Source organism: Melospiza melodia, chromosome 1 (assembly GCF_035770615.1).
Source record: "Melospiza melodia melodia isolate bMelMel2 chromosome 1, bMelMel2.pri, whole genome shotgun sequence".
Taxonomy (NCBI): domain Eukaryota; kingdom Metazoa; phylum Chordata; class Aves; order Passeriformes; family Passerellidae; genus Melospiza; species Melospiza melodia.
The window spans coordinates 7,205,094-7,229,648 of NC_086194.1; the positions used below are offsets into that span (position 1 = coordinate 7,205,094).

The following is a 24,555-nucleotide window of genomic DNA, read 5'->3' on the forward strand; positions in this document are numbered from 1 at the left end:
ACAAAGATTAATACATATCTAAAGCAAGCAATCATCACAACAACAAATTACGTGTCTAAATTTTATTGCATCAGTGAAGAAGACAGTAGTTGGAGGTGGTAATATCTCCTTTTACATTCCAAACTACATTCTGAAAGAACTGATGGCCTCAGTTGACTTTTCAAACTAAACTACCCCCAAATCACACCAACAACAAGTCTGAGAAGCACAGCAAACAAAAGGAATATGAATAAACCACTAGACAAAAGAAAAGGAACATAGTCATGGTAATCAACAAAGCAGCTCATTCCTGCAAGTCTGCTACAAATAAACCATTATAAAACCCTACCACTGATTTTTTTCACCCCAGCGTTTTCATGTTATGCTGTGGTACCACATTTTAACACGCTATTATGTACATGTAATAATATACATCCATATGGTGTACCTACAAGCTTTTTTAACTAATTATTATCCCTATTTATGTAGTTCCATCATGGTGAGGTATTGTATGACTGTCAGTAGAAATAAAGTAAAATGAGAAGAAAATGCTAAGACAGCCAAGGAAAAATGCTGAGGCTCTCATAGAAAGTAAAATCTGTGGAAGACTTTCTCAAGCACAAAGACAGACATCATAAATAACTTCACTGCCAATTTACACATTAGATTAATAAAGGACAGAACATTTTCCTAATTCTGAATTTGTGAGGGCAAAAGATATTGAATACCAGGATGACTGATGAAAAGTGCAGGTTTACCCTCCCCAGAATGCCATTCAGCAGCATAATCCCAGGGCTGATGTGGAATAACCTCATGCATACAAACATTCCCAACTATTCACAACTGCTCACAAGGGCAAGCCCAAACACATTTACACCTTTGAATACTGGGATATGCAATAATAAGAAGAAGAATCAAGGAAAATGAGATGGCTCTGCAAAATATGTTGGGTTTTTTTCTCCTTTTCTGAAATGCAATTTCTCCATCCAGAATGCGTGGGAAATGAGTTTCTTTGGAATCAACAACTCCATCAAAACAAACATTCATCTTGAACTGTAAAGAGGTGTCTTGCTAACAGGTGCACTTTCTGAAAACAGGGCTATCCCTCAAGTGATCTGGCACCCAAAACAGAAAGCCTGTCAGTGACCTAAAAGCCTTATTTTGGATAAAACTCTCAAGGTAAAAACACCAACACTCAGTACAACCCACAGAATGGACACAGCCAATATCAGTGCATATCATAGCATATCATATATATATCATAGCATAAATCTGCTGGAAAAGGAATACAGACAACATAACACTTAAAAAAAATAACCATTTGACAATTCTGCCCACATGAGGTGCTAGCTGGACACACAACCTCCAAACTTCTCAGTGCCCAGAGCAGCTGTGTGCTTGGTTTGGCCATCAAAGCCTCCCTCTGCCAAGGGGCTTCCAAAATCCACTCCAGAAGAGCTCCTGGCAGCAGCTGCTCAAGGGTTCCACTCACTGTGCTGCAATAAACACCCTGGACTGGAAGATTTTGCTATCCCAGTTTTTTCCTTGACTGCAGATAGGTGCTCATCATGCAGACAGCTCAGGAGATCAGGAGGTTCATCACCCTCTGACAGGGGAACAGTGCTGGGCAGAAACCTTCCCACCCTCAGACCTGGGGATGGACAAGTCCCTGCTCACAGCCAGGGCACAAGGACAGAACATTCCTGACACAACAGGGACATCATGTCAGAAATGGAGGGGAAAAGGAAATTTGATACACTGGTAGGCAACTACATCAGCAGGTCTGTGGCACAGGAGAGATTTGCCCTAACTATTCCAGCCCTAGTTTTAGTATAAAGTAACAGTCAGTTTTGGCAGGTAAAATTCAAAATTTCATTGAATTTTAATTCGTTTCCTCATTACTTCTAAAATTCATAATGCATGGTAGGTAACTGTTCTTATAAAGTGGTAACACAAAGAAAATCTGTATAGCAACACAAAGAAAATCTATTTATCAGAGAAGCAATCTTTACATCAATCTGTAAAGGAGGCAGCATGCTCACAGTGTCAAAATTCAAGATCTTAAACATGCTGAAAATACTTAACTAAAATTACCTAGTTCTTAGTTTGGAGGTACAAAATTATTCGCCTTTTAGGAAGATAACTTTTCTAGTGATTAAATATATTCAAAAGATTGAAAAGCTAAAAGAATATTAAATCTGAATATGAAATATTCAGTCTTGCAAAACAAAATGATTTGTATATGATTCATGAACCATATTGTTAAGAATTAAATTGGAAATTCAATCCAAGTTTTATTGTAGATCAGAAAAATTTGAATTCTTGGTCAGATAAACTTAATTAAAAACACACATTTCCACATTTCCACAATACCATGAACAAATGAATTACATCAAAGAGATGCATTAATTATATTTTTGGCTTTTAATTAATGCCTATTACCACACAACACTGAAGAGAAAGTTCTATTCAGTTCATTTACATCAGAACCCCAGCAATAATTATGTACTGTGACAGAAACAGGAAGTTCTAATTCTCCATCATATTCTTGAGTCCTCAAAATTGAACAACACAGCTGCAAGTAAATTATAACAAAAGGAAACCCAGTGTCAGCAAGGGTCAGGAGATCTCACTAAATTACCACTGACTGTGTTTAGCTGCTTAACGCTTTATGAATCCTACTGCAATTGCAAATGCACAAAGCTGGCTTTGCAATTTAATATTTAATGTAATTTTAGGGTTGTGAACAAACTTTAATCACTTGAAAATACAGCTCTCCTCATTAAAAAAAAAAAAAAAAAAAAAAAAAAAAAACCCAAAAAACCAACCAAGCACCAAGTAGAAAAACCGAAACAACAACTGATCCTTGGAAAAGACTCTTTTTCTCTTCTTTTCCAACATTTACCTTTTACAACAACATACTTAGTGATACCATGTAAGTGAAGACAGCAAAAAAACCATCCCATCCAAGACAGCACACATCCAAATCCACCAGAGTGCTCTGCCTTCTCAAATCTCATTTAAAACAATCTCTTAAAACCCCAACAGATATTCAGTGTGCTGTGGAACAGTCATCACCAACATCTTCATGATGAAAATTAAGTATCTCTGAACAAGGTATTTCTCAAGGAACACACCCTGGAATAATACTAAAATAATATTTACGGAATTTACAAAACCAGCATAAGTTTATTGGTTTTTATTCAAAATTATTCTACAGAGTGTTCTCAACTCTTCACTTACCACTGTTTTAGAGCCAGAATTTGTAATGCCTTCCATTTACTGACTTAATTTTATGCTTTCTAGTACACAGTGGCATGGCAAAAATAACCATTTCAATTCTGTTCAATTCAGATACACAGAATAAATACAACAGCATTTAACACAGTGTTCTTCCAACACTACCCCAGAGAATCCCCATGTAACAGGAAACCAAACTGGCTGGATGCAATCCTGTGCCATGTGCTCTGGGATGACCCTGCCTGAGCAGGGAGGCTGGGCCAGATGGCCCATTGTGATCCCTTCCACTCTGAGCCACTCTGGGATTCTGCTTCTGCTCCTGTGCACAACTATCCATTTGGAAAAGCACACACTCTTTTAAAAAATGAATGTTTTCAACGGAAAGAATAATTTAAAACCTTCACAAAATAAACCTAAACCGATTTCTGCCTGCAATCCAAAGTGATTTAAATACATGCCTTCCACATTGTGGATTTGTCCAATTACATCTTGCTCAAAAAAACCCCACCTGCCTGTAACTGGACATTTAAAAATCTTCTTTTTTCATAGTCTACAGAACATCATTCAACATCTTTCAGTCCTTCATCAAAAGCCCAGAGTGGGAACTTAAAAGTACTGAAGAGAAATTTAAGGCACTAACATATTTCTGATATATACACCTGACTGTACAGTGACCCAGGAAAACCTAACTGCAGCACAACAAACACAGATCTCCTAAACTCAGTGGAAACAGCAGAAAAACTTTCCAGAACACTCTCTCATACCTTAGGAAGCAAAAATTTTGAACCCTTAGATGACAAGTAAAAACAAAAAGAATTGCAATATATAAGAAAGCTTTGTTAACACTAAGTCCAGAAAAGCATGAAATCATCAACCTGGAAGACCCAAGGACTAAAAATAAATTGTGATGAGAAGATGAAACACTAACTTGTAACACTGACACACTTTTTGTATAGAATTTCAGCAACAAGAAATGAATACCCTGGATTGATCCCTGAAACACAACACGAACAGAGAGAAAGATGTTGCAGAAAGTGACAGGCTTGAGGATTCTTTTCACTTATCAAATTTAATCCTAATCAAACCACAATGATTTGTACAAGACAGTTCTTGCATGGTATTTCCTAATGTAACAAAACCACAGAATTATTTACCACACCACTAGAAACATCGATCAAGAAAATATCTGGCAGAGTAAGGGACACAGAGTTGTAGAAGGCTCTTCTCTAAAGCCACTTTAAGAAGCTTTGAAAGTACCAGCCAAAATAAATGCATATATGAAAAATATTAAAAGGTAATTTAAATAGCACAGCATCAAGAAAACATCTGGCAGAGTAAGGGACACAGAGTTGTAGAAGGCTCTTCTCTAAAGCCAGTTTAAGAATCTCTAACACACCTTGAAAGTACCAGCCAAAATAAAGGCATATATGAAAAATATTAAAAGTTAAATAGCACAGCATTATGTCTATCTGCATTTGTAGCAGCTGAAAAACACAACAAATTTTCTTCTAGCCTGCTTTAACCATAAGCCAAAAGAAACTGAAATTCTCACCAAAGAAGCTTTATGACGACTTTTTCCTTATTTACCAGAACATTAATTCCTTGAAGAAATAAACTACACACTCAGGAGAATCAATGCATTTTCTAAGAAACAGGTGAATTTGATGAATTATACTGCAATATAATAAACACAGAATGGAACAGTGCATGTGCTTACCTGTCTGGACCTGGGTCTCCCAGGGGAAAACTTGCGTTTGGTGATGGCGGGTTTGCCCATGCCGATTTTTGGAGTGACTGATATGTAGGTGGTTGGGAGAGCACTCCCAGCAGCTGGGGGCAGCACTGGGGGCTGACTGTGCTGCACCTCTCGTGCAGAATGCAAGTCTAGAGAAACATCTGGTGAGGAAGACACGTTTGTCTTGTTTAGATTAAGTGATGGGGGAAGCGAGGGGCAAGTCTCAGCTGGTGGTTTGATGGGTTTGTCTCTGACTGGTGAACTATTTGCAACACCTCCATGTGAAGCAGTAGTTTCTACTCCTAGAAGAGCTGGTGCTTCTGATTTCTCATGGGTTTCTTCCTTTTCTATATCTTTCTGCACTTTTATTATTTCCAGTTGTTGTTCTGTGGGGACTGAAATATCTCCTTTTCTTTCAGTCTCCAGAATTTCTGGTGTCACAGTCATGGTCTCAGGTACTGAGCACAGAGACCGAGAGTCTGCTGTGGACACTTCTGATACCTCCACACCACCCTGAGGCAGCTGGGTCTCTTCAGCCTGTTTGTCCAACTCCTGCTGGGCTACAGCTTGAACACCTTCTACCACTTCCATCATTTTCTCACTCTGACTGTCACCAGATGCTGGTGTCTTTTTAGGAGATATTTCCATTTCAGCTGAATTGATTTCAACAGAGACTTCTGCTTCCAGTTGTGTGGTCTTTTCTCCTGGTGATATGCCTGCAATTAAGAACAACCATATTAAAGGCTCACTGTGAAAAAGAAAAAAACTGGTGCTCTGATCAACAAGTATACTTGGTACACATCATGCAGGCCAACACATATCACTTTACTTCAGTGAATTTAATATGTAGCTTAAAATACACTTCACTAACATCTTTCTTTGTACCTATTTTTACAGTAGTCTATATTTTTAGTGCATTATTTTTCTTCCCTAAAATCACAGCAGAGTAAATTAAAAGAGAATAGACCCAAGATTAATTTTTGAGGACCTGAACACACATTTCCAAGTAGGCAGCCAAAATTAATTTCTTCTTTTTAATTTCTGTGTATTGAAGATGCATGCTATCATAAATTAATGTATTTTAAGCTACTGTCATAACACTTTCATAAAGCTAAGAACAGGACAAGTACAAATAAAAAATATTTTCCTCCTAAAACTCTTTCCTACTTTAGGAAATCAACTGAAATGAAAACAGCTGCTGCTGGTTTAATTTAAGTTTCTAATATATGATGAATTTCTTTCAAAAATATTTATCTAGCCCTCCCTTGAACCAAATCAAGCACGTTTCATCCATAACTTTCTTCATCAAGGAGTTCCAGAGTTTTTGTCCACTCTATAAAGAACCACATTCTTTGCTCTGAATTTGGCTTCTCACACCTTCCTTTGATGGGCCTGATTCTCCTACAGGCCATTTAATTCTATTACACTTGCACTCTTCTTAAACTCACACTGCCATAAATTCATAGACAGAATTCATTCTGAATATTTCTTCACAGTTTAAATCATGGCCCTTTCAGCACTGTGATGCAGAACTGAGTGATGACAGCTGATCTGAAAAGTTGGGTTTTTTTACTTTTTCTTTAAATATAAGTTTCTTGTATCCCCTTACAGCAGCCATTGTTTAACATCTGAATGGGACTGAATGGGACATACTGGCACGTTCTTTACCCTTGATATTGGTCACTAACACATCTAGTGGTTTGGGTTTGACCCTTCTTTAGCTGCTCCTCCCTGTGCATCTGGTAAGATGCAGTTTCTCCCAAAACAGAAATTATCAACTGCTGCAACCCTGTCAAAGATCATCTTTTACTTACAAAGGAGAAAAAAAAAACCAAAAAAAACCCCAGAAAATCCTTAACCAAGGATGTATGCAGAGTTACAACCATAAGAGAAAGTATGAGTGACAGTATTTGAATAGCAACAAGTCACTGGGTTTTACAATAAACTTCCATCATACAAAGCATTCAACTATTTTTACAGCTTGGAAAAAGCCAACAAAAAAGTAAAACAAACAAATGAAAGTAAAGCCATACAAATCTTCTGAAGTCTCTCTTCCCCTTCAATAAAACACTTCTTTTATCAAGCAAAGAAGTTAATACTCTTGCTTGAGAGCTCAGATGGAACTGTTGCAATTTGTCTCCTACTGCTTTCTAGGTGCTTCTTCCTTTTGCTTTTATAAAGCATTGCAAACCTTAGTGACTGGAAGAAGGTTCTGGTTCTGAAGGGTTCTGAGCTGGTGTTTTCTCAGAGTGCAAAACTCTTTCTTACCTTCTGTAACACATCCAACAGCTGATTCCTGATCAAGGCCATCACCTGTAATGGGCTGTTCCTGAAATGCCATATCCTCTCCAGCACTTTCCATTTCCATTTCATTTGGACAAGCTTAAGCAGAAGCAAAGCAGTTATTAAAATTGCTGTGTTTATTCTACTACTTTGGCATCAGCAACTGCTGTCACTGTTTGACCTTTTGGCTCCAGAGAGACTGATATTTAATGATGACAGGACTTAGGTCAGGTCAGTGAGAAGGTTAAGGAGACTACACAGTATTCCTTAAAAATTAAGAATATTTTACTCATTAACACTGAAGCTTTCAGATGTCTGTAAGGCAACTGCATACACCTAACAGTGAAAATATGCACACAGTCACAGACTTCTGCACAGCCTGAGCAATACAGGAAAGAATTTTCTTAAATTTCAAGTCTATGAAATTCAACAGAACTGGCAGCATGAAGGCTTCAAATTGGTATACAAATACTACAGTGGATTATGGCATAGATATAAAGTTCCATCTACCATCAGCACTGGCAACACTGATTTTTACCTTATGTATTCAACAACATGAAAACTGAATTCTGCCACTTTAGAACAAAGATATCTTAATCTTTGCATGGAAAAGGCACAACTGAGTGGTTTTTTGGCTGACAGGATCATTATAGAGCAGAGAAACAGGAATTTATTTTTTTTTTCCCTTGTGTAAAAGCTCTTTCAGTTAAGGAAATTCATTGAAATGAACTAGATGAAGTATGGAAAACAAAGTATATAGCAAGCATTAACTTGAAGAGAACTGCTGATCCTCCATGGATGTTAGCACAAAAAAAAAAAAAAAAGGGAAACAAACAAATTTCTGCATCAAGACAGTCTTTTTTTAAGTTGAAAAAGCCCACAACTATTAGGTGATACTACTTTTAGCACCCTAGAAGCTGCTCTCAGACTCTGCCAACTTCAAAGCGATATTTTAACTTTAAAAAAAAAAGATCATTTAGATTGGCTCCAAATCTGATTTTAAAGTACAGAAGTGCTCTCCTGGGTATAAAGCCCTGCATGACTCTACTGATGTAATAGCTCCAGATTATTCCTAGCAGGTGAGATGACAGTCCTGTTCTTCCTTGGGGACAAGAACACGCTTGTCAACGTTTCTACTACCTAGAAATCCAACAGAAGCATTGCTTAAAACCTCAGCCTTCCTTCAGATTAACCTGCTACCTACTGAAATGGGGTTTTGTAGGAGACTGGGAGTTGTGACCATATATGTTCTGCTTTGGACATCTTCAAAATGCTCTAAGAACGCTGCCTGGGAGCCTCTCCTAAGCTTTCAGAAGGGAAATGATCTGCAGAGGCTGAAGTGGTCCCTCTTCCTAACCTGGTGGCCATGCTCATTGACAGAGTGAACTCATTTACAGACATTTTCCCTCCTGTCACTGCCCTTCCTCCAGGAGCACCTTTTCTATCATCTCTTTACTGCTCACAAAAGGTGATGTACAGGCTAACATCAAAGAGATGACTTATTTATACAAAACATCAGTCTGAACACAAGCATTAGGGTTTTGTTGTAGCCCAACACTTCCCCTTTCCTGCCAAAATTTACCAGGCTTTCAAAACCACAGACACTTATGGATAACAGAAGATCAGTGCACAAGCACTGCTGCAAGCCCAAAAATTGCACATGGCAGTGGCTGTGCAGTTCATCTGTTACATTTTACCTTGCTTCTAAATGTAACCACAGCTGTGCTTCTCCAGGGAAGTTCAGCCTGGATGAGTGCAGGTGCTGCCCAACAGAGCACTTGGTGTGAAACACACAAAAACATTTGCTTCTGAGTTTTTAACCCAGCTCTTGTGGATGACCCACTGGGTTCAGAACAGCAGATACAAGTTCTCCCTGTGCTTCCTTACTGCTACTGACTTATTTTTTAAAACATACTTTACACTTCTCTACAAGTTTCCACCTTCTGCTTGATTTGTCCACTTAGACAAGAATGTCTCAGAAACAACATGACTGATCATACATTTCTTTGAAAAAGGACACCTATTAAAAGCTGTCTAGTTAAATAAACACCTGTCCCTTGAACACAGTCCAGCTCCCACTGCTCTGTCCCTCCTGGATAAAGTGAGAACAGGCACTATGAGACTGACCAGCAGCTAGAGAGAAACAGGAGAACTGAATGTCTCCAAAAATATCTACCAGGCACAAATGAGTGAAACAGCCAGGCTGGCAAATGAATACATTTATGAACTGTACCACATCCAAAATAAATCAGTGAAGTTTACAGCTACAGCCTGAGAGGCTGGAGCTGGAATGTTGAGAGCCACAATTATGGTGCTCACCAGCCCATGTTTGAACCCAGGATCCTGAAGCCAGAAAGAGAAACCACCTATGGACTGCCTGAGTAGCTGCTGTTAAACAGAGAAGGGATGAAATTCTCTACTCTCACAGAGTAGAATTTGAGTGGCTGGTTCACAAAAAGACTTGGTGAGACTACAGATGTTACATCTGATATTAGCATTTTGGAACTGTGAAGTTTAAGTTTGATTACCTGTTATACTGTCAGGTTCAGGAATGAGTTCAGAAGTGTTCATTACATCACATGACTGAGTGTGATCCCCTTCTCCTTGTCTACAAAGAGTGCAGATGTAGTCTTTCAATTGAGACTCCAATTCACTACCTGGACATCTGTCACAGTCTATGTGAATCCATCTGGGAAGATTAATTTATTGTAACTGTGATTTTAGTAATGAAAATATAAAGCATCATAGTAAAAATCCATTAAAAATAGCACTATTTCACATTCCTATGGGGAAACAGAGATTTTCAACCAATGCTTGATTATGGAGAACTTTAGAGGAATAAGCATATGTCAGCATGTCAAACAATGAACAAACTTAAACATGAAGACTTAAATTGTCCTTGATAAAGTCAATCAGACTCCACAAGATGTAGAGCATCATCATGATGTTGCACAGTAACATACAATATTATTGCAAACAAAACATAGCTTACATTCTTAAAATGTTCCAAATACTGTATTTTTGGGGTTTTTTTAATTACTGAAATAGTAAAAGACATAAAATTAAACAGAAAACATAAATTTGAAAATTAAAAAAACCAAAATCAACCCAGATGACTGCAAACAAGAGTCTTTAAACTTTAGGACAATTACTTTTTCAGCCTGCTTCCTCACAAAATAGGTTAAATTCAATAGGCAGCAGCAGCTTGCAGCAAGTAACTGCCAGGTACCCTCAAGTAATTGCCAATTAATACTTATCTGCTAAGATTAAAATAAAGCTGCCTGCTATTGTTCATTGTATTTAGGGAAGAACGATCAAGGAGCTGCCCAAGATCCTGTGGTACATCAAACACATTGTACATCCTTCCCAGAAACCCATCAGTGTCACACTGCTCACCATGCACCTTTATGCACTTTAGCACAAATTAACAAAAGCTGGCTACTCACCTTTTGCACATGTGACAATGCAACATATCTTTCTGGAAGTCTTGGAGGCACAGTTTTTCACAGAAAGGACAAGATAAGTTGTCTTGCTGTTGGTAACAACTGTCACATACCAAACAATTATGGTGCCACTGACAACTTGTTCGTGTGCCACACTCAGCACATACTCTACAGTTCTAGAGATCACAAGAATTTAGTAGTTAATTATGGTATTTCACAATGTGGTAGAACTGCCATTAACTGACATTTTCCTTATTTGAATTAAATTTAATAGCTTTTGTCCTTGATAACACAAAGATACCCAGGATCTGATAACAGAGCATGAATAACCTGCACAACAGTAACAAGTTTCCTGGCACTACTCCTGACTTGAAAGGAGTATTTCTTATGAGATTAAACTTTTTTATTGCTACTCTCAGTTATCGTATGACTGCCACAAACTGATGTAACATTACATACATCTCACACACAAGGACTTCCCATTGCAATTACTTACAAAGTTACTGATAAAACAACAAATTCATCTTGCTTTCCTCAAATGCAAAGGAACCCACAAGCTGCAGAACTGTTTTGGTAAGTAAGGAGGAGTTGAATACCAAGAGTATTCAAGTATGGATTACATACACTACTACAGAGCTTTGAGTTTACATTTTTGTTCCCGTTGTATCATGAGAGCAGCTGTTATTAACTGCAGGTTATCCACTGCACCTGGATCCCACACTTCTCTTTTCCTTGTGGAGCTGATTTACTGTCCTACACAGGCTGCTTCAGCCCCAGCACTGACAGCTCACCCCACAGAGCAGCTGTGGAGCCACAGGATTTACATCCAAGTGGGATTCCTTCAGAAATTACAAATTATATTACATAGCAACAGCATTCCACAATACACCTGGAACAGCACAGTGTGGATAACAAAGTCTGGGCTCTTAAAAATGACCAGAAGTTACTCTGAAACCTTTCCACTTACTTTACATTTCCAACCATTTGTTGGTACAGCATCCATAACTGGCTGTAGACAGAAAGTGTGGTAGCCTTTGTCACATGTATCACACACCAGCATCTTGTTGTCTTCCCCAGAGTGTCTAAGGAAAGTAACAAGTGATCAAAAATAACTTCAATAAGCAGCAACAAAATATCTGTTTCAATAAAAATCTAAACAGGAAGACACAGGTGTGCACATAAAAATATACAAACACTACTTACAAATATCTCCAGAGACAACGCCTTCAAATTCATTTTTAAATACAGGTACATACAACTATGTTTATTCACCAAGAGCTGAGCCTGTGCAACCATTCTGAATACCAGATATTGGCACACTTTCACTTACACATGTGTAGATAGATTTGATGGCCTTTCTGTACTGAAATCAGTTCAAAATCTGCAATATACATTTTATTTCTTTCTGAAGAAAACATCCAATTGTACTTGTTTCTGCAGTCTGACTGTAATTTTTTCAAAGGAAAAAAGGAGCCATCAAGTCTGATTATTGGAGCTCCTACAATGTCAGACAATATGACTGCAAGAGCAAAACAAACATTAAAGGAAGATATTTCTATTTTTCTACAATGATGTATTACAGAGCTCCACCACAGATTCTAGTGATAAAATAAATTTGCTGAGAACAAGACAAATAGTTTGGTAATATCTAAAGCCATTGTGTTCTGCCTTCATTTAAATAAATGAATGCAGTAAGTAAACACGCAACAAGATTTGCCTAGATAAAGCCTTGCAGTACATGGCATTATACATGCTGAATACCTCATTACCTGGGAGACCTGGTGTTCTAAAAAGCCCTCTCTTTGCATGAAGATATGCTTAAAATGCTGTTCTTCCAATAATGGTGAAGAACTGCCATACCACATCAAGTAATTATAGAATCAAAGAATGGTTTGAGTTGGAAAGGACTTTAAAGACCATCCAGTTCCATGAGCAATGACATCTCCCACTAGACCAGGTTGCTCAAAGCCCATCCAGCCTGGCCTTGAACACTTCCAGGGTGAGGCATCCATGGTTTCTCTGGTCTGAGTGCCCCTCTGCCCAGCCTGGACTCGTGCTTGGAACTGCCCCAGTCCAGGTGCACAAGGTCGCATTTGGTTGAAGTTCACGAGTGTCCCACAGCCCCTCTGGATGGGGTCCCTCCTCTTCAGCATCAATTGTCCCACACAGCTTGGTGTCAGTGGCAAAGCTGCTGAGGGTGCCCTCGACCCCACTGCCCATGTCATACTAGCCCCCAATTCCAACCCCTTAAGAACAACGCTCATCACTGCTCTCCACTTCAGTTCTTGACTCCAGCTCATGAATCCATTGGGTGCTCCATCTGTCAAATCCATCTCTGTCCAGTTTTGAGGCAAGGACAGTGTGTTGGACAGTGCTGAACACTTTGCACAAGTCCAGACAAGTGACATCAGTTGCTCTTCCTCCACAAACTCTGTAGCCCCATCACAGCAGGCACCAGATTTTTCAGGCACTGTCTGCCCTCAGTGAAGTGATGGTGTCTGTCACCATCACCTCCTTATGCCCCATGTGTCTCAGCACAGTCTCCAGCAGGATCTGCTCCATGACCCTGGTAGGCTGGCAGGTGAGATTGACTGGTCTGTGGTTCCCCAGATCTTCCATATTTCCCTTTATAAAAACTGGGTCTATGTTTCTCCTTTTCCAGTGCGTGGGAAATTAACCAGACTGCCAAAACTTCTCAAGTATGATGGATGGTGGCTTAGCCACTTCATCCACCAGTTCCCTCAGAACCCATGGACATATCTCAAGTGGTCCCATGGACTGGCTGTGAACAGACCACATTTTCTCTGCTTTTCCACTAAAGAGAAGATTTGTTAGTAGATGCTGTAATTGCCCAGTATAACATTTTCAGGAATACTATTTGGAACTTTCTTTTCTGTACTAGCTTCATTGCTGAGATTTGCTATCTGCTATGTGTGATCAGGGAACACCCTTTTATTGAAGTGGGTTGAGTGAATATTAGCAAACATCAAGTGTTCTGCTTGGAAAACAGGAAAGCACTGACTGATCAGACACATGAAGCAGTAGCAGAGTGGGTTTTTTCCTTCATGCTGTCCCAGCTGATCTGACTAGAGCTGAACAAAACTCATTTCTTTTTCAGTAAGTCCTTCAAAAAAAAAAAAGGAAGCAAGCAAAAGAACCCTGCAGTGCCCATCAGATGAAGTTATAAGAGAACAAGCCCAAAGCAGTCAGGATTTTCCAAGTGAAAACAGTGCTACAGCAACTAAGTTTCATTGTCTCTGCCTTTGTCTGGTGCAACTGCTCAGTCAGGGCCACTCATGTCACTTTGTTTCTTCGCTCAACTAAGCCATGGTTTTGTTTTCATTATGATTCTTTATCTGCCTCTCAAAGACATTAAATGAGAGGACCTAGTGCAGGAGACCTGCCCAGAGTGTAGGTACAGGCACAAGTGAATTGTCAGCTGAGTAAAAGCACAGGTTCTTTGACTGGGAAAACACTACAGTAAAATTATTTCTTTGGTATATTTGAGAAAAATTCTCCTGTATATAAAAGGAGGAAAAAATCAGAATGTTTTGCTGCTTTCCAGAACCTGCCATGATGGTAACTCTAGGGGTAAAACACACAGGAATTTCAGATCAGCTTTTTTAGAACAAAGCTTCCAACACAAGCGTTTGCTCAGCTACTTAATACAACAGAAAAGATGGGGAAATAATCTACACTTTTCAGAAAAAAACCCAAAATATTTAATGAAATATGCATTTCAAAACCACAGCACATAAATCTCACACCATCCTCCTCCATGTCCTGTAAGTCTCACTTACTTGCAGTTCTGGCACACTTTGCAATCAGGACACTGCCAACCTGCTCTTTTTAAAGGTGTGACTTGAATGTCCAGGCACATGCCATGGTAGTGCTGGCCACAGGTAGTACAAAAAAGTTGATCTAAGAGGTCTCCAGGGCTGTCGCACACTGCACAATTTGCTTCTTCCTTTGCTAAAAAGAAATATTTTTTCAATTATTATTTTGTTCAAAATTATGAACAATTCAACGAACTCAAAAAATTACTTAGTAGTTCTTATGCATACAAAACTTGACCATTCTTATGAAATTCAAATTTAATTAATATATTTAATAGTTACTACTTTAATTCAATTTTCTCAACTAATCTTCTCATAATAAAAGTAAATTCATTTTGAACCTTAATGAAGTGTTACAAAAGAAACTGTTTTATTCTCCTCAAGATAAAGCTGAGAGCTTCGGAACCAACTCCTCTGTGGAACAAGTACAAAATAAAGAGACCTAAATTTAACAGACCTATATTTTTATTTAGCTGAAGTGTTTGCAAGAAGGTTGCTCTAACTTGAGTTAGGACAAGCAAGTCTATCAATTTGAACTAAAACTTGACAGAAGACAAGCTTTACCAGTAAACTTCTTCCTTGTTATGTCATTAAAAGAAAAACACTTTGCTGTGCATGACTGCTGGTCTTCAAAATAGAGGAGTATGAACTCACATCTTTTCTATCCCTGAACACACATGAATTCTTGGGTATGTGAACTGTGACAGTGCATCTAAACAAATGCATTCTTAAGCTGATCCTATGACTGTGCAATTTTCATAAAACCTGGTACTAATTGTGCCATTTGAACACTGTGTACTTACATCTTTCAGGAGCCTGAACAATGTGGTCTGGACAAAGGAGGGACAAGTTACTGAAATCCTGAAATGTGCCTGCTCCAGCAGCACAGGGGTAATGGTACATCTGGGTACATTTCTCTTCACAGCATTTGATAGTGGCTCCAAGGTGCTTACAAAATGCACATCGCTGAAAAACAAACAGAACAAGTCATTTAAAAATTTATTTTTCTTGTAAGTTTTTTAGCCAGATCTGTTCCCCCCATTCATTTAGCAGATGAACACCCTGGCCAGTAGGAGGTAGTGAATACTGAGAAGGAAACTAGTGGGTAGTGTTGTCTTTCAGCTGCACTCCCAAACACACTCTGACAATTAAGATTCTTCTTGTCACAGAAAAGCATTTTCATTCTATGTTATCTAACTTGAGCTATGCCTTCAGTAATGGGGCTTGGAGACTTATTCTGAAAATAAAGGCAGATGACACCACGCTGTCAATAGGTTATGACTAAAAACCACATGGCTCTGTAAGCTGTAATGTAAAACCACAGACGCTGTAATCAGAAATGCAAATGGAACTCAAGTATGATGTTCTCCCAAAAATCTTTCTGGCATTATACAATTCTCTCTGGGATGATAATGCATTACATAACCCTGCACTTTCTTCTCATCTTGCCTTTCAAGACTACACAAATATCACCACCAAACTTTGAGAAGTCATAAATAAGCACAATTATTATTAGACACCAGAGAAATAATTTCTCAGAAAGAACTACGCAATGATCCTCCAGTTCCCCAGTCAAGAGAGAGCAGAGTCTATCAGTCTGCTTGTAAAAAATCACCCACACCTTTCTGATTCAGTTAATCAGTCTTTTTTCTTTCTCGGATTCATTACAGTCCCTGAAGCACTGTAACATCCTTTTGCACTTTTTCACCAAGGCAACAATAATTTTTAAGGCACAGCACCGTAAGATTTTCAGTAAACTTAAGAAAAAACAGGTCAGCAGCTCACAGGAAGGCATACATAATACACAGCAACAACTGAGCTCAGGGACTCTCATTTTTCACAATAAAATACAACACTAACACTGGTGTGTTTGATTACTAGCTGAAGTGTCAAGTAACATCCAAATACAAACATAAACCAAATCAAAGAAAAGTTATGTACTGCATCTGCTTAGTTCTTAGAATACAGACAATATTTATTCCCCTAATTCTTCTCTGTTTCAAAGCCTGGCATGAAATTAGGCCTGAAATAGTGCTACTACAAGTCCACAGATATCAAAACCAGCCCATATGAAAATACAAATCACAAAGCTGTGTCAACAGCTACCTTGATATTCTTTAAAACCAGATGAAATGAACATCTTCAGAAAAATATCTGCCAGCACCAGAACTCACGGACAAGAGACAGAAAAAATATTAGTGTATGCTAAACAGAACTGCAGTGTAAAGAGAGAAAATGCTCTGGCAAAGAAATGAAAGGGGATCACCAAGGAGAACTACTGACAATGCTCTGTCTGTCCTGTGATCTGCAGACATCTCACCCCTACCCATGTCTAACACCTGCTGATGTGCAGGTAAGCTGCATCCTGGTACTGTACCAGCTGAAATGCAGAGCAGAGGAGAGGGAACAAGGTAAGCAAATAATAACATGGAGCTCTTGAAGGAGAGCAAGGCAGCAGCAATGGTAATTACATTTATGGTCTGCCAACAAAACCAAAATCCTGTAAGAAACTCCTTTTAGGAAATTATACCCTCAGTGAGCACTTGCTGAGGCTGCTGCACAAGGTAAATCCTGAACTTAGATGTAAACCCATGAAAATACAGCCCAAAGCCTCTAAAAAAAAAAGATCTGCAGCTGCACTGTGAGCCACACACAACCTAATTTTTCCCGATGTTCTAAAAACCTATGGAGATGGACCAAGACACAACTCTTACAGGCCACACTTTTTTCAAAGATTTTACTCAGTAGACAAAAAAAATAGAAAGGGGAACTTGGGAGGAGCTAAAGTCCAAAATGTATCCCTCAAAAAAGTATTCAACAAGACTTTGCTGGATCCCATTATTGACCCTTAGTAGCTATTTATTCAGGAAAAGAAAATTATGAAAGAACTGTAAGCACTTAAATAATCAACATTTATTAAAAGCTAGGAATAATGGAATAAAGTAGCAATATAAATGGCATTTTTAAATACCACATCTGTTTTTCAAAACCACCAATCAACCATGCTACGCAGCAACCACAAAATCAGAATGTAACTTTTCCCAAATGTTCTATGAATAAATGAAGAAATTACTGAAAATTAGGAAACTACAGGATTACTAAAAAACCTTGAAAAATGCTGATGGTGGTTTAAGGAACCACATAAAGATGCTGGAAGAAGAATGGAAGTCCAAGTTACATGTAATTGAACCCTTCAAACCCATCTGCTAAACTGCACTGGCAATGAAAAGCATTTGGCAGATAAGTGAAACACACTTTGAAAACAATGTGGTATGTATCATCTGAAGCAAATAAAAAGCACAGAATATCAACATTTGCTGAATTTGTAAGAGAGATAAAGCAGTCTGAAGAAACTAATGCCCAAAGGGACTTTTTTGGCAGCAGATGTTGGTGAGAAGAGTTACTTTTCCAGCACTAGAAGCCAACACTCCTCTGAAGCCAGGCCCCATGCTATGACCCCAAAAGAACAGCAGAAATGTATTAAATTAAACAAAAATATTAAAAGCTCTGCTAAATGAAATCAGTAACAAATAAGACTTTACTACTGCTAAAACATGGCACCATGACAGCAGGAGATGGAATGAAGCAGTAAATCATGCTGCCCACGAGATGCATGCCCATATGAGGACAGTCCCAGAGCCAGGACAGGCTGCAGTCTCCAGTTTCATTGGTATGAGCACAAAATAAGGTGTTGTGGGAAGGGGGTGGAAGCTGAATTTGAAGGGCAGCTATTGGAAAATGGTAATCTGTCAAGGCAAGACAAACACTGTTTTGTTAATGGATCAAATAATTTTACATTCCTGTTTTACAGGAAAAAAACCCCAACTTTATAAGGTGTCAAAAAGCTGGAGAGGTAATTTATTACTTATTCATAGTACACTCAAGGAAATAACCTAAAGCAGAGCTAGCAGACTATTTTCCTACTCAGGAATCCTTCAGTGGTTACCAACTGTTCCTTCAGCAAGTTCCTTGTGCACTTGTCCATTGCAACAAAGCTCTGAGTCCATCCCTACTTGTGCTACTTCTTACTACTGTGATTTCCTTCATTTAAAACTATCCACTCCTCTTTCTACTTGATAATTTTGACTTTTTTGTTTTTTTACATCTGCTTTTTCAGACAGAAAAGGAACTGATTTTTAAAAGCAAAAGCTATGTCATCTTTAAAATTTGATTTTAAAATTCCTTTTGTTTACTAATCTCACTGGTTCAAATATGACATTGTTGAACATAATACAGTGGAAGAGGAAGAACTAAGTGAACACAGAGAAAACAAAACCTGATTAATCTCTTCTCTCTATTCTAGCTCTATGGGAGAGCATCCTCCATGAAATAAGAGTGGCACAAACCACACAGAAGATTTCCAGGAAGGCAAAAACTCAAAAACCTCCTTGCTACAACTGTAATTGCACCAAAACCAGCTGAACAAAAAATGTTAATTCTGCCTTGTTCAGCTCAGCTGATGTCACAAATCCTACTGGCTTTACTGGAAACAGATGGCCAAAGTGGCAAATGGTGACAAGAGCAGCAGCTTTTTGTTTCGGTATTTCTAACCTTCCTGCTGGCTCCATACTTTAGAGTACTCCAAAATCCTGTGCAAGTTCAAATTATAAAAAGATGCCTGTAAGACAATGAAAGAGTTTATCCAGATAGCACCAAGAACTAATCAGAGGTCATGTTTTATCATTTTATTGCCCTCAGAATTACTTTACAGTATTAGTGTCTCTGCAACCAGACAAGTAACAACCCTTAGAAGACAGGTATTAAAGAAAGGCTAAAATACAGTCTTTGAGTAAGTACTTTGCAACTTGGTTAGTGTCCTAAACCTAAATGTTAGTACTGTGAATTGCAAAATGTTCTTAAGCAAATGACAAGTTTTTCAGTGATTATGAACTTTTTCTTTAAAAAAGATCAGGTGACACAATCTATGAGAAGAATAAGAACTTTTAATTTTATGATAGTGTACCAAAAATACACACAAGCCATCTGTCCTTGGTTAAACAATTTAATGTATTACCTGTAAGAACAAATTTCAAACAGTTTAGCTATAGAGAAATGCTGTCACACAAACCTGTGACTGAAGAGCACTGGACCTTAACAACCTGTCATTAAGGAGAGCATGAAGAAATTTTTATATAAACAGTGATTAATGAAGTATGTTCTGTGGTGGTTCTGATAATCTTCACTGGTTACTCCATCATCTAGAAAGAGTTTTATATTGCTTGCAGACACTAATGACCATTAGCACCTCTCATGTCAAATACACTGGTCTAAGTACCATAAAGCACTAAAGAGCACAATGCAGTAAAATGGCAACATAAAAACAATTAATGGCTTTCTACTGAACTACTAATTAGAAGTACTAAACAGAACACCTTTCCAGGAGTACTGGAAATTACCTTCTAGCTTTTTAATTTTATATGACTCATGTCACAGATTTGGAAATGACTTCAATTTATAACAAGTCAATCAGAGATCAGTTACTCCTCTTCCTCAAACCTTAACACAGTGACTCAACACATTCAATCAAGGCAGAAAGCAGAAGACTCTTTTTAAGTGTGGAAATTTCAGGCTCTCTACAAGTCACTATTTTGTTTCTCCTTCACACCAGTTGCCTCTCTTTTTCATCTTCATTAAAAAGTACATTAAATAAACTGTGTTACTATTAAGGCATTTAAGAATTCGGAGAAAAAAAAGCATTCAAGTTTTGGAGGGGTGTTTTTTGTAATAGTGATGAATAGGTTAAAAACTTGCAAGAATCAAGTTTGCTAAGTAAGATACCATTTTTTATTTGAAACTTGAAACAGGTAGGAGAAAACATTTATTGCGCACAAATTCTTCCTCATATAACCTGAAATGTTCCCAAACCCTGTTTATTCAGAAGCTCCACTGAAGGGTTTGGGTGCCTTAGAGCTGTGTTTTACTCATCATTACATAAGCTAGCAGAATAACTGCATGGATATGATCTCCCTCACAGGCTCCGCCTTTGCTGCTTTTTTCACACTTCCATGAAGAAAAAGGATTTTTTTTTTAATCACCTCCTCGTTTTCTGCAAGAGTTAGGATAAATTAAATGTTTTTAGTGAGGCTAAGCTTTTCCACAGCTATCAACCAGCTACTCCCTTAATTCCCATCTAATATCCACCAGGGCAGAAGAGCACACACGAGCCTGTTGTTTAGTTAGACTGTCAACAACAAGAAGGTCAATAATGTTTAATGTAATTTAAACTGTGGTTATTAGGCTTCAGCATCAGCAACTCCAGGACAAACAAGGCAAGAACAAAAATCATCAGCTTTGGTCTGAGGCTGCTTTTTGGCAGGCTCAGAAAACAGACTATTGTGCCAGTTCCATTTGATTCATGCTCAGAAGGTCTTAAGAAGTGTGTGTAGACATTTCTTTGTGTTGGCAGAGCATGGGCTGAGCCACAAATTGTTGGAGGCTTGAGAAAAAATAATTGAGGGAAACATTGCTACATGCTTGTTGTTTAATGATCATCTCTAGGCATCTGTTACTGGTCAGTGCAGAACATACTGGGATGAAGTCAACTTTCTGTCAAACCCAGCACAGCTCCTAAACTCCTAAATCATATATAGGCATTCTGAAGTAGCTCAAGCATTCTATGGGGTATGCCATAAGGACGTTTATAAAGGCATTTAAAGTAAAAGTAGAATTTACTGCTCATACAGTCACACTGTATGAGCTTGATGAGAGCATCCAAACTTCATTATATTTAATAAGGCCTAGTCATTTTATGGAATTTACTTCATGGCAATTCAGTTGGCCAAACAGTGGGTTACCATTTTCAGGCTCCACTGACAACACTGGCCAGATCTCCACCGCCTGCAGCTGGAATTGCAACACAGCTCTTAGGTAGGGACATCCACAGGGGGTCAAAATTTAGATTACAGCCTTGAGCTGTCCTATGTTGACACAAGTTCTTTGCTGGTACGACAGCCAAGTCCACACCAAAGTTTGTGTCAGCATAGCACTATCAAAGATGGGATGTGTTTAAAAAGAATGGAAGTGTTTAAAAACACTTTCATATAAATCCTCTTCTATTTTTGCAAGTTTTCTGAAAAACAAAGAGCTGGGGAAAATTCTCACAACACATCTCTAAATTCTCTTACATGTTATTGGAACACTTAGACAAAACTTTCCAGCCATTTCTGACAACAGGAAAGTCATTAACAAAAACATTTTGTTCATCTTAAAAACAACCTCATTCATGGGACTTGTAATTTGTCATGAGTTTCAGAGTGGGGGACGCAACTTCTGCCCTTTCCCTGCAGATCTACCCAGACGTGACCAAGCTTGAGAAAACTATCTCCTTTATTTTTTTTTTTTTTTTAATGTAAAACACTTCCACAAGTTTGTCAGTGAAAAATCACAGAAAAACCTACTCTCACTGATCATGACTGATCCTCTCCAATTTCCAGCACTGACTGGACATCATGTACCTCCTGCAAAGGTTCCTTCAGTGTGACAAGGATTAGAGGGGGGAAGTCTGTAATAAATATTCTAAGCCTAAGCACAAAAAGCCACTGGAATGGAAAGCAGACATCCCTAAGGATCCTGATACTGCTGTCACTTAATCATCTGGGGAATAGGAGTATCCAGCACACAGGCACATGGACAAGGAGCAAAGAGACAAAAGGGATTCACTGTGTGAATGAATCTGATGAGACTGGGAGGAGAAACCATGGATGGAGATGGAAGCTGAGGAGGAGCAGGGACAACATTTGAAGGGCCAATTAATCAAACCTCGGCACTCAAGTTGGATAAAGACCTTAAGGGAACTTGGGTGTAAGACTCAGGAAGTGGTGATGGGACAGATCTCAGCAAGAACCTAAGCAAAAGGGATGAGAAATGCTAAGGAGTGATGAAGAGTGGAATGGCTAAAAATATCAACCTGAACAGAAAGTCAGAAGTCTGAGACAGCTGAAATTGGATGAAGATTAGAAGGAGGAAAAGCACACTGTTCTCTGACACCTAGTGCTGTATCACTATCAGCCAGCCAGCTCAAATAGCAGTGCTCTCATGCAGCCACAAAGGCTTTAACCTCCAGTTTGGGAGGTCTGCCTCTTCCTTTTCTCCCTGACAAAAGGAAATGATACAGGCAGACAAACACAAGGCAACACAAGACATGGAGACAGATAAAGGAATGGGCAGACATGCACACGTGTGTGCACTAAAACACAAGGAGCATTACAGATCAAACGTGGATTTTGTGCATAAAATAGATGTTTTAAGAGGAGTCACTGACTTAAAGAAACTTGTTACCTGTGAGACCATGCTTAATTTACAGAGAGAAAAAAAGGAAATATTGGAAAAGGTTGTGGATGGCTCATGGGAGAAGAAAAGCACTTTGTTATGGCAACAGAGCAATGGCCTGCAAAAGACTTGCAATTTCATCTCCTCCAGGAAGCTCCTTGATGATACTGGGCAGGTATCACTTACTTTTGCTGAGTAAAATTTTTCTTTTTTTATTTTTTAGTTCTTAATCTTACTGTTAAAAGTCTTCTTTGCCCTGTAAAAATTCAGCCCTAATTTCTACATAGATTGTGCACTCACAACTGCACCAGAATGAAGAACTGCAATATCAGTGCAACCTTTTTAACTAAGTCTGAGTATTTTTGAAACTCCTTCAATTTGCCATCCAAATTAGCAGATATAAATAAATTCAACTTCTCTGGTGGCAAACGTAGCCTAAGACACATAACAAGGCCAAATAATTTGCTATTTCAAAAAATTTACAGACAAGTTATTCACATGTTTATTACAGTAAAAACATTATTGAAAAAATCATGCAGAAATGAGGAAATCTTTCTTATAAGCAGTATCTGCATAGTCAACATACCTACACACTAAACAAAAATTTAAAAAATGGAATATTGAAGAGATTTATACTAAGACAGCAATGTCCATCCTATGGACTGAACTAGGCACAAACTGTTCCGCATGTGATCACACAATTAAAGATTCATAATCAGGCCAAGGCACAAAAGACATTAATTGTGTGCAAAGGACACAAACTGTGTGCAAAGGATGTTAATTGTGTGCAGACAACCTGTCTTCTGACATCGCCTGTTTTCATTTTATTGTCTTAATAATGCACTCTTTTAAGAAAGATTTTGAAGATGCATTACCCTGATTTAACAGAAAGTTAATGTCAGCCAAGTCAGTATATACACTCAATGATACATATAATTTACAAGGTAATAGAAGGGATGGAGTGACAAGAAACTGGATTATGTAGAGACATAAAAAATGCAAGAATTTCCTGCCTTTAATACCTTCCTCATTAGTGAGCACCTCCTTAGTATTCCTTCCCCACTGACTGCAATCAGTACCTTATTGTTCATAATTCCTATTTCCTTGGCTGTTCCTAAATTGCACTCTCCAAATGGCACAAAGTCATCATAAACAAAATCCTACATCTTCAGTTCACTAATTTCTGTAAATTGAGCTCAAACAAAGCAATTAGGTGGCATACTTGGAAACTACCAGCTTGAACATTAGTATCATTTCTTCCCTAATAAAAACTTGACATGTTTTATCTGGCTAGGGCTTTTAGCTTTTTTTTTCAACTTGACTAAATTAGACACTTATATGTATTTGTCCCATTGCCTCTCCCAAGACATGGTATTCCAAACCATATTATATAGTATTTATATAATATATAACATATTATATAAATGATATTATATTATATAATAGATTTAACTCACAACCACTGAAATAAATAAATAAGCCCCATGTCTTTCCATCCTGTTCCTTCACTGATATTCCTAAGGCAAGCATTGTGTAGTGCAACATCTTGACCTAGAATTTAAAACCCTAAAATTACTGGTCAAACATTGAAGCAGGTTATTCAGCTGGGCTTCAGGGAGGTGAGGGTAAGAAGGGGCTGTTTGTTTCAGTTTTGCAGAATGCTGCCTCAGTAGCTTGTGAAGAAAAAAGCTGCCAAATTTTGTAATGAATTCCACAGAACATTAAGTCTGATGCTTAGCAGAAGCCATAACTGTTAAGTAAATGATATCCT

The 24,555-nt window shown here is 38.3% G+C and overlaps 1 protein-coding gene across 10 annotated transcripts in view; it reads right to left on the bottom strand.

The window, feature by feature from the left end:
- Window positions 1-24,555, bottom strand: part of KMT2C (lysine methyltransferase 2C) — a 189,195-nt gene that overhangs the window by 71,381 nt on the left and 93,259 nt on the right. For all 10 annotated transcript variants that reach the window (XM_063179854.1, XM_063180247.1, XM_063180480.1 and 7 more), the window contains 7 exons: window positions 15,320-15,482; window positions 14,481-14,652; window positions 11,648-11,762; window positions 10,684-10,856; window positions 9,766-9,926; window positions 7,223-7,336; window positions 4,937-5,670 (listed from right to left, as the gene is read on the bottom strand). In XM_063179854.1, the coding sequence (XP_063035924.1) occupies window positions 4,937-5,670; window positions 7,223-7,336; window positions 9,766-9,926; window positions 10,684-10,856; window positions 11,648-11,762; window positions 14,481-14,652; window positions 15,320-15,482 (1,632 nt within the window). The remainder of the gene's footprint in view (window positions 1-4,936; window positions 5,671-7,222; window positions 7,337-9,765; window positions 9,927-10,683; window positions 10,857-11,647; window positions 11,763-14,480; window positions 14,653-15,319; window positions 15,483-24,555) is intronic.